At 35.4% G+C, this 11,553-nt stretch overlaps 1 protein-coding gene across 7 annotated transcripts in view; it reads right to left on the bottom strand.

Annotated features, from left to right (window-relative positions):
• Window positions 1–774: 774 nt before the first annotated feature.
• Window positions 775–11,553, bottom strand: part of XRN1 (5'-3' exoribonuclease 1) — a 101,151-nt gene continuing 90,372 nt past the window's right edge. For 4 of the 7 annotated variants that reach the window (XM_089911046.1, XM_089911050.1, XM_089911048.1 and 1 more), the window contains 6 exons: window positions 11,351–11,532; window positions 9,396–9,509; window positions 9,199–9,301; window positions 6,870–6,908; window positions 6,348–6,508; window positions 775–5,865 (listed from right to left, as the gene is read on the bottom strand). In XM_089911046.1, the coding sequence (XP_089767172.1) occupies window positions 5,566–5,865; window positions 6,348–6,508; window positions 6,870–6,908; window positions 9,199–9,301; window positions 9,396–9,509; window positions 11,351–11,532 (899 nt within the window). In that variant the 3' untranslated portion in view covers window positions 775–5,565. The remainder of the gene's footprint in view (window positions 5,866–6,347; window positions 6,509–6,869; window positions 6,909–9,198; window positions 9,302–9,395; window positions 9,510–11,350; window positions 11,533–11,553) is intronic. The other 3 variants (XM_089911049.1, XM_022582670.3, XM_089911047.1) reach the window with 2 other exon arrangements.

The following is an 11,553-nucleotide window of genomic DNA, read 5'->3' as shown; positions in this document are numbered from 1 at the left end:
GAATTGAATACTGGAGAGGGACTCAGTGGGAAAAGCACAGAGGTATTTGGCACCATACAGGACTCTGTGTGTTTGGGTTCATGTGACAAATCCTTATTTACTAACATCTGTAATATATCTGCTATGTACCCAGTGCTTTAAACATATTAACCATACAAGGGGTGTTGTTTTCTTCCTTTAGGAGATAAAGAAACTGAGGCTTAGGTATTACATAACTTGCCAGTCCTAAAATGAGAATGATTTATTTACAATTAGAAGTAGAGGTAGGATCTGAACAGTGGCCAACAGAATCTATAGTCTGACTTTCTCCACCAATCATGCTGTCTAGTTTATGCTAACTGACATAGTTTCAAAATACCAATATAAAAGGATATGGAGTTTGGGACTTCCCTGGTGGTCCAGTGGGTAAGAATCCACCTTCCAACGCAAGGGATGCAGATTTGATCCCCGGATGGGGAACTGAGATCCCACATGCTGCAGTGCAACTAAGCCCGTGCGCCACAACTATCGAGACTGCATGCTCTGGAGCCTGCGTGCCACAACTAGAGAGAAGCCTGCACGCTGCAACTAGAGAAGTCTGTGCACTGCAATAAAAGATCCCACATGCTGCAACGAAGATCCCACGTGCTGCAACTAAGACCCGACACAGCCAAATAAGTAAATAAATATTTTTTAAAAACTTGCTAAAAAAAAGGATATGAGGTTTAAGTGAATACTGTAATGTTTCTGCTTTTAATATCACTGCAAACATACAAGAACAAACAACTTATGAAATCATTCTCAAAGGTTTAATTAAAATCCATATAGCATTTAACATGTATAGATGTTTAAACTCTTTCAGTGATTCATATATTTTAAAATCCTTTTGCACATTTTGAGGCTAACTTCATGCTAGAAATCTACAAATGTACAGCTTAACACAAAAATACATTTGGAGTCCATTCCAATGCAAGTTTAAAACACTTTAATTGCAGACAATGTAAAGATATTTATAAACCAAAAACTACAAAATGAGCACATAAAAGTCTTCCCTTTTGAACTTTTAATAAAATACTGCTCTGTATAAGATCTAATGAAAAATTCCGGTTACTTATAAAATACTTATGTGAGGAAAGAAAGGAATTAAGATATATATGTATGAGTTATACTTACTTACATTGTTTAAAAGAACAAAACGTTGGAACACTCTGATGATACAATACACTATCTATTACTCATATATCAAAATAGATGAAAACACTCAAAGAAGCAACTGGGTGCAGGCAAAAGAAAATGTATGACACTTCAGGCAAAAAAAAGCCCCCAAGCTCCAAAACAAACAAAAAAGTCCTTTAACTGTAAGGGAAAGAAAGGAATAAGAGAACTTAAAGCAAACTGAGGACCAAATTCTCATTCTTTATGAGAAAACAGTATGAGGATTTGGCTCGAATTACTAAAACATCTACAGAAATTTAATTATTTGGCCTGGGCAATTTAATAGTATACCAATTGCTGAAATAATAGCAATAGGTGTACTGTTGAAAAAAATTAATTTTTACAGGTTTAACTATGTAAAACTTTATCTGTTGGAAACCAGAGTCTCCATCATGAATTGCACTTGAGATGGCTGAATGCGATTGAGCAAGGCATTACTGCTGGTTCACTCTCTCTCTCTCTCTCACACACACACACACACACACACACACACACACAAAAGCAGCTATGGATTGTGATATTCTTAACTATGAAAACTATTTTATACCTGTTTTTTCTCTCCCTCTAAACAAAGGATCAGTGGTGCTGGAGTTAAGTCAGTGAAACTTCCGCCTGCCCCCATTCTGTCTGTCTCGCCGCTGTCTCATACTGCTCCCTGGCAGAAGATGGAGTGGTCTGATGGAAATTTGAACCAGCTCTGTCTGAAACACATTCATTTCTGGAATTTTAAGCATTATCCTAACTAGGAAAGGAAGCTCCTGCAAAAAAACACTGTTTCACTGACAAAACTTACGAAATAAGAACACTGCCAGTTTGAGTTCTATATCACTGTCTCTAAAAAAAATAAGGGAATTTCTGTGATTCATTTCTTTTTAAAGGTTGAGAATGTCTGTCATGGTCATTTCTCTCCAATAAATTAATTCTCCTCCACAGTAAAAACACAATTTGGAAGCCAGATGGTACTAAGAAATATAGCAAACTCAAAAAGCTGGGAGATTGTACACAGTTGCTTTAAAAAAGAGGCTCTGGACAATGAGATGAAGCATATTACAATGAACTTCAAAGGAGAGCTGGACAGTCCTAGCTATCTTAAAGGTAAAAATTAGACAACCACTATGAAAATGTATGATTTATTAATACAAATAAAACAGATGATTTAAAAGTGAGTGAATACTAATATGTATAAAATAGATAACTAATAAGAACCTGCTGTATAGCACAGGGAGCTCTACTTCACTTTGCTGTACAGTAGAAGCCAACATAACGTTGTAAAACAACTATACTCCAATTAAAAAAAAAATCATTAAAAAAAAAGTGAGTGAATAAAAAAGACCCTGCAACTTATCTATTTCCTTGAGCTAGAAAGATATAGTCTAAAAATGCAGTGTTGGATAGGTCTTATTTAACTGTTTCCTTCTTCCAACTGCCTCCCTCTCTGACCCCTCCCCCCAAAACCTAGATTAGTTGGAAAAATATCAGTCTAAAACCAAAGCAAGTACCTGATTATAGAAAAGGAAATAAAAAACAAAAAACCTGCATCAGGAGTTTTTCATCTCTCCCACCAACAGGAAAAAAAAGATCTCCTTATCTTTTTAGTTCTAAAAGAACTACTTATCCCTCTGAACAGCAAGGAAAGTCTTAAACTGAAACCAAGATACAGAGGTGAAATTAATTTTTCAGGCAACTGAGTCTCAGATGTTTAAGACGTGAGTCTACATGATGTTTCAGTCAATTAATACAGTCTATCTGTAAAATTATAAAGCTCAGGTAATGCAGGAAATGGTGAAAAGGAACAATGAGCTGAAGGACCAATCTTCAAAATTCACTTAATTTGCTCAAAAAAAAAAAAGAAAAAAAACTTTATTGAACAAGGATATTTAGAAATAATGTTTCAGCGAGGAGAAGAAGGTTTAAATAGATTTAACTGCTCTTATTACGTGGAAACATGAAGCATTTTGGGGAATCTGATCCTCTGTGCCCTGTACAACCCATGGTTTCCACAGAAAGGCCACAACAGATTCAACAGTTGAATGGGCGTATTTCTAAACTTCGGGGTATTCTGAGTCTGCACCATCTAAAAAAGGAAAAACTGTAAGTTTCCCATTCTATTAGTGTATCTAGTCTCCTCAAGATTGTCATGAGAGATTAAAAACAGTCTCTGCCTCTTACATCCTCCCCAGGGAGGGCACATCTACTGCTCTCAGGCCCACATTTAGAATAGGTGTACAAGGTAAAGAGAATACAGATGAATGCCTGACACTATCTAGTCATTACGGAGCTCTCTCCCATTTTAATCTCTCTTTAGTCTTGACTTTTAGAATAATACATTTTTTAAAAAGAGAAGAAAGAATGAAAAGAAAACACTTTTACTGCCTATCCACCTAGAATTGTCAGCTTGCTTTGCTTGAGTACTGAGGAAACATCCGTATATGGGTTCAGCGGCACTGTGCTTACCGAAATTTCTCTTGGAGTTTTCAGAAGACGGCACGTGCTCCTTCTTCTGGGCTTTAAAAAAGATGTGGGCTGTACATTGTTTATAGAGTGGTCACAGAGCAATGATGAGTGAGGCAATTCTTGAATGCTGGAGTTTGTAAAGTTACATAAGGTGAAAAATATTATACACTTTAAAGTAGTAAGAGGTTGACATAATCTTATCGTCACAATTTAACTTTTTTGTATTGTATGCCCCAAATAGACGTTCCCTTAAAAAAAAAAAGGTCGTGAGGCAATAAGGACAAACACTGAGAATTCCTTGAGCCTCATTACTCAAGATCCCATTACAGAGAAACAAATATTCCCCAAAAAAGAAATTCTGGGAACCAAGGAACATCTGAATCTAGGAAAATTAATAGAAAATAAAATCACAGAAACTCACATGACTGTGATAAATGACAGATAATGAACATTTATCTCTTACACTAAAGGCACGACTAATATACAAATATCCTATTAACATTTAGAGAAACTCTAACATTTAGCAGTTAGAGAAAGAAATCCATTGAATTCAGTACTAGCATTTTTAAAAACAAACAAAGACTCATGGCAGAGTTTTCAATGAGCCAAATGAAACTAAATATAATAATAAGCAGTTCCATACAAAGACTGTTGTTCGTACTTTTAAAAAAGTATGATAACTTACTTCCTTAAAAATACAAGCATATCACAAAAATGAAAGCACAAACATATATATAAAAACTCAGGCCCTGGTACCACTGAGACATTTTCATAAACTCTAAAATAATTTCAACAGCTACAGCTTGAACAATACACACCCACACGTGACATGCAAAGACAAAACGCCAGAGTCCCTGGGCAGTTCAGCATAAAGCTAAAAATATGGAACGAGAATGAGACGGGCACTTGTCACATAAATAATGTACAGTATACACTGATGGTGCCTGTGCACACCTAGGCATTTTTAAAAAATTTAGAATTTCATCAGTTCCAGGAAGCACTACACGTGGACCAACAACGGAGCTCTCATGTATGTTTAAGTAAGCAGGTAAAAAGCTATACAAATTGATAACACAATTTATTTTAATTAACATGATTAATATTTTGTACTTTATTCTATTAGAAGATTAATTTGTAATCATTATATCCTGTAGATTTTGAAACTTAATTTTATTAGAAATTACTAATGCTGGTTCTTGAATAATCTAAAAAATTGTAATTATTTACTCAAATCTAGATTGCTATTTATAATTCTAAGCAGTTAAATGAAATATTCTGATCAGTATTCTGAAGTTGCTTTGGTACAAAATTGAGAATAAAGCAAAACTGGCAGCACCACCACAAGTGTGATCACTTCACAACAGGTCCAAAGGACCCTCAGATATAATAAAACGTAAGTTAAAATACCTATAAATAAGAGCCATTCTCCTGACACTTCTGTTACATCATTAAAAAGAGAAATAAAATCCACATTCAGTAAATTATACTTGAGGCCCAATTTTCATGCTCCATTTAATTATCCCTCAATGATAGTGTAAAAAATGTTTATAATTATTGCAATATGATGTCTAATTCATAGTTTAGGGTGCTTCTAATGATGAGGCCAATGATTAGAGTGGTACATCTGAATGCTTAGTCCGTTGATATTATTTTAAAACAAGGTTGAATTTAGTCTTTTTTTACAGCTTTATTGAGGTATAATTGATGTAAAACAAATTGCACATACTTAAGATGCACAATTTGATGTATAGTCTTTTAAATAGCATGAAAAGTGCCTGACAACTAAAAATTTAAAAAATTTTAATTGAAATATATTGTTTTAAAATAGTACACTGTAATTTTTTTTGAGACACAGATATAGATTTATAAAAAGGTGGGAGGAAAGGAATGAAATTAACTTAATTCCAAGTACCAAATTTATTCAGAAGGTTTAGAAACTCCAAAATTGACAGCCAGTTTTCTTGATTTTCTTCTTGAGGAGCTTGGTGTTGACTTATGGTGAGACATACTATGGCCTGCAGAGGCAGCTTCAACTTGAAAAGGAGACGCAAGTTGAGTAAGCTGAGGGGACTTTAAGGGAGCTGATAAACTCTCCTGTGGAATCACTTTGGTGACATCAGAAGATGCTGACTGGCTAGTCTGAAGTAGGGTGGCTTGACAACTCTGGGCATCCTTGTTCTCAAAGTTCTTTTTGTTTGCAACCCTTTTTTTAGTTACCTTTGAGGAATAAAAGCATCATTAATTAACAGTGTAGACCAAAAAAGCTAGTGTCAGAAAATACCATAAACCATGCTGCTAATACTTGTCAATCACTGCTGACTTGTGACTTCCACTTATAACCTCCAAACCAGACTTTAGAAATTCAAGGAATATGGTTACAAATAAAATATTTAAAAATTATCCATAACTTAAATATAAAGAAAATTGATATTCCTGATTTTAAATCCCTTTGTTCTAGAAAAGGATGTTATTACTTGTTGCAATTATTATTATCTATTAGAACACAAACTCAGATAGCAGGGAACAGGTCAGACTGGTCACCACTGGTCAAAATATATTCTCAGTACCCAGACCAGTACTGAATGGACCTCTAGTTGGCACTGAATAATTACTGAATAAACAAAATTTTATCAATGGTCTTTGAGCAGTGAGAGACTAATTCTGTTAAAAAAATATAATAATTCTCCTTCAGGTCTCACCTGTAGAGGTATGAACTGATTGTGCACACCAGCTGGCATTCCTCCAGCCATGGGCATGGTCCCAGCGTATGAAGTATGATGGAAGGGCTTCCCAGGAACTGGCACTGGTGGTGCCCATGGCATTGAGCCAAAGAGATGAGATGATGAGGGCATTATATTAGCTGTTAAAAATTATGGAAAAGCTGTTTTAGTAAAATGGTATCATAAAAGCCTTGAAATTTAAGACCTCCTTCTGCTACCCTTTTTTGGCTTTTTTTGCTTTGGCAAAGGGCATATACACTTAATTTCTGATTACCCTTGCTTACAACGTTCAACCTCAGGAGCCCCTTAAGGACTGTGAATCATCTACAGAAGTCAGCTTATCATTATGCTGTCTGGCATACGAAGGCCAATAGTACCATATACTGATATAAGCTTTAAGAATATTTGTAATAATATTTTAAAAAATAATAAAAGGGTCATGAAACTGTCCCTTGGGGGAGAAAAGCCAGGGCACAAAGAGAGAAATCTTAAGAATCTCACCTGCCCCCAATGCTAAGTTGCTTCCATAGTGATCCCAGCCTACAAAAAAACCAAAAAAGCTCAAGTCTTGAAATCTGATCACTTTCATATAACAGTAGAATCTTTCTCCCTATCCTAATATTTGTAATTCAAGAATTTTAAAAAAATTTACATTTTTTTATTAAAAGCACATTGAATCAGTGGTTCCCAAGACTGATTTGTGTATCTGAATCACATAGGGAGCTTATGAAATACAGATTCCTGGGCAAGGCTCCAGACCTAGTACATCAGACTCTGAGGGGCCCAGTAATCTGTATTGTTAATAAGCTCCACAGGTGATTCTTCCACAGTCAGCACCAGTGCAACATTTGGGAACTACTGCACTAAACAATGACAATCGAGACACCAGCACATTGCCACCAAAGAAGGTATGTACTGTGCTCAAACCTTCTTTTTAAAGAGAGAAAAAGGCAGCCAGAATTATAAGACAGTATAGCTTAACTAAAACTCAGCTACTTGAAAAATGTTTGGATCAGGAGAGAGAATCATAATATATTTCAATGTTATGAATTACACATGTAAAAATTCCAGGATAAAGAACAGTCTTAATACAAAACACACTAGTAAGATTTAGAAAGTTATGTGCAAGTTTGGTGGCAGTTATAAGACTAAGAAGATCTATTTAAAAGATGCTACAGTAATCTTATGCATAGGTCAACTCAACAATTTCCCAAAATCACTGTCCTAAATATAAAATATATTTTTCTCCATTGGGACCCTTTCATACCGTAAAGTGGAAATCTACAAAATAACTTTAAAATCTTAATCTGATGCATAAGTTGTTTTCTCCTGATTAACATTCAAATCTCATGGCTTTTATATCATATATTATTATTGGAACACTGGAGAGCACAAAACCAAAAGAACTCCAATTAAACTTTAAAATTCTTCGTAGGTATGAATACACTAATAAACATGATATAATAATGAACGTAAACATAATAATCAACATTAAAAAGGTAAAATATCAAGCTATAAAATATCGATAATAAATGGGAAAACAATCATTCCTTTTAGATAATATATTCTCATAAGACAAATCCTTTTTGAGAGAAGCTTGTGGGTAGACCTTTAGGTAACCTGCATGAACTAATTACTTAAAATTAATTGATATATAGTTGCTGGATTCATTTTTGAAAGTGAAAAAGCAGTTAAATTAGATTTTCCAGGTTATAGTGGACTTACTACCTTGGGCTATATGAAAACTTCAGATCCACTGTGTCATAAAAATTTTATGACTACACATTGTTTATACAGGCAAAGGAATGCCAGTGTAGTACAGTAACAAAATTGTGGGCTTTGTAATTAGATATATTTGCTTTTGAATGCTACTCCTGCTACTTAGTAACTTATGACCTTAGACAAATTGCATTTTTATACAAATCAAAGTAAAGATAATTATACACATACATATCGTAATAAAAAGGGTTTTCAACATAATATAGCAGTCATCCGGTCCATCCCAGGTTTAACTGTTTTAGCTGTTTATTTCCAAACTGTTCAATAATTTGCTTATACTGCTAGTTGATTTTTCAATTTTAGGCATTTTTAGACTTCCTGTTATGATAGATCAAAATTCAGTTCTTTCATACCACCCCTCACTACTTACCCTGTCCTCCCAATGTAAGTATATTACAATGTTTGTTTAAAATTATAAACAGTGTTTATGATATGTGACTGTATAAATATTATTACTGCAAAGCCAAGTAAGGTACTCTGATTATGTTTTTTTTTTTGTAAAACTTAAAAAAAAATTCTTTTAAGAGTAATTATCTTTTAAAAGCTCTTTAGTCTTCTATGTACCTATCCTTAATGTGAGAGAATATTAAGAAACATACATAGAGTAAGCTCAAAATCCCCTCTGCTCTTCATTTCCCTCATCACCAAGGGCAGTTTCTTTCAAATCCACAGCTTCTTATTCCCTTCATCTGTTTTTTCTTCCCACACCTCCCCCAACTCCCTACAACCAACCCCCGCGCCCCCCCCCCCCACCCCCCGTCCCTGTGTTTTTGATGTCTACCTTAAGCCCAAATTCATGCGTTGGCAGCTACTGGGCTGCCCAAAACGGAGAACCGTCCTACTCTATCTAGCCACACTAGAGACTGTAGGAGGGCAAATGGTATTTAGATGAACCTGCAGGCTCTGGTTTCAGGCTTACTTCTCACAACTCCTTAAATTACCTAAACATTTAGGTAATTTTTTTTGTTTCCTCAAAATGATGCTTCTTAAAAGAAATTTCTAAAAACAATATAATTCAATAACTAATATTGAGAAGAGCAAAATACCTTACCAGTAGGTTGGGGAAAAACTGGAGGAATGGTTCCAGGTGGTACAGCAGGAGGATAACTTGGAAATATTGGTGGAGGCAAAGGGAAATTCACTCCTAAGGAGCCCTATGGAAGTATTTAAAAGTTATAAAACAATGCAACAGAAACATCCAGAGGGATTAATTAAAGAGTTAGTAGAGAATTCATGGACAGTTCTCACCAATTGTTGTAAAGCAAAAAGTGCAGCTTTTTCCTTGGCTTCATTTTCAGAATGGCACTGTGGCCCATGTACCAGTAAGCCGTTAGATAATTTTACCTGGCAAACTGTCATTGTCTAAAAAAAAGAACATGAATGGTTATGAAGTTATCTGTCCAGGAAGTCGACCTCCTCCTCCAAAGCTTAGTTTAAACAAATGGAATAATTTCATCTAACATTTTTAAAAAAAAAATTTAAGAATTCAAAAAGGGACTATCAGCTTAAGTTCTGGTTTATGATGCAAAAACTTTACAATTGTTGCCTTATCTTTCAATGTTTACAAAGTTAAAATGATCTCTAAGCTAGCTGAAGGACCAACCATCATAATGTAAATGAAAGCCAGCAAAACTTTTTTCTTTATATCTCGGATCAGGAAACTAGGTTTTCTACTTGTTTTGTATGTAAGATTTTATTGGAACACAGCCAAGCCCACTCTTATGTATCACCTATGGCTGTTTTCATCCTGGAATTGTAGAGGTGAGTAGTTGTGACAGAGACGATATGGCCCACAAAGCCTAAAATATTTACTATCTGGCCATTTATAGAAAATACCTGCTGACCCCTGCTTTCCACCATCCTTTACATAGCACATATTTCGCTAATATGAATTAACTGCTAAAATTTAAAAGACTCAGAGGTTCTGACTGATTTTATATTTACATTTAAATGATAACTCTTTACAGTATGCGCTTTTCTTTTATAAAAAAGATTTTAAAAAAATGTTACTTTTTCAAAAGGTAGCCATTTTTATGTAGTATTATTAGCTTAATCATGCTTTCTGCTTTAGGTGAGAATGTGTCAAGAATCTGGATGTAAAAAGGAGAAAACAGCCTTCCTGCTGTGGTTCTCAAGGTGCAGTGTGGGGATCCTGGAGGTCCCTGAGCCCCTTTCTGGGGATCCTTGAGGTTCAAACTATTTTTATTATAATATGAAAATGCTATTTGCCCTTTTCACTCTCATTTTTTCATAAGTATACAGAGAACAAAAAGTTCATTGATATAATTTCAGATTCTACATTGCCCTAACTTTTAAGAAAATACCATGTTTTAATGTAGTATCAAAGAATATCCACAGTTATATGAAAAGGCTATTAAAATTTTCTTCCTTTTTCCAACTATCTATTTGTGTGAGGCCAGATTTTCTTCATATAATTCAACCAAAACCACGTATTACAAGAGATTGATAGTAAGAAGCAGATATGAGAATCTAGCTTCTCTATTCAGCTAGAAGATGGATAAGACTTGCAAAAATGTAGAGCAATGCGACTCTTCTCATTAAATTTTTTTCCAAGTCTTTTTTTTTTTTTTTTTTTTGCGGTACGCGGGCCTCTCACTGCTGTGGCCTCTCCCGTTGTGGAGCACAGGTTCCGGACGCGTAGACTCAGCGGCCATGGCTCACGGGCCCAGCCGCTCTGCGGCATGTGGGATCTTCCTGGACCGGGGCACAAACCCGTGTCCCCTGCATCGGCAGGTGGACTCTCAACCACTGTGCCACCAGGGAAGCCCTCGAAGTCATTTTTAATTAACAACATTAAAAATTTTTTTCAGTTTTAATTTTGAATTTGGTAAATATGGATATAACACAAGTAAACAAAAGTTCTTTGGGGTCCTCAAAAAAAAGATGGGGAGTTTCTGAGACCAAAAAGTTTGAAAGCTGCTGCTGGAGACCAAGATCCCTAGCTCTATCAGTCTGAAGAATCTTGCGAGGCTACCTGCGGCCCAGGTTCCTCTACCAGTTTCTCTGAGGGGTCTGGTTATGCATAAATGGAAGACCCAGAGTGAGAGGTATTAATCTATGCTGCTCATAAAGTCAAAAAAATCAGCTCCACTATATTATTTCTAGCCAAAGAGTTTCAGTCAATTTATTTAAGCTCAGTGTTCAATAAGTTATGTAAATGGAAGAACGGTAATATACAATACCTGTGGTGTTCTCAGAAAGGAGAAATCTGGTTGTGGCATTCCAACAAGGGAACAAATTCGAGAAAGTTCAGTTACTGGTGTGGACACAGGAGGAATCTGGCTGGCAGCAGGCCAGCACACACTGTCCACAGACTGAACATTATGGTACTCACTAGCACTGTGAGGCTTGTTCATATAAGATGCTGCCAAAAAAGAGAAAAGGA

The sequence above is a fragment of the Delphinapterus leucas genome, chromosome 4 (genome assembly GCF_059928025.1).
Source record: "Delphinapterus leucas isolate spDelLeu-1000000601 "Yukka" chromosome 4, BTC_Dleu_Yukka2, whole genome shotgun sequence".
NCBI lineage: Eukaryota > Metazoa > Chordata > Mammalia > Artiodactyla > Monodontidae > Delphinapterus > Delphinapterus leucas.
Note: the sequence above shows the minus strand (reverse complement) of the source record. Positions and strands in the feature narration are given on the sequence as shown.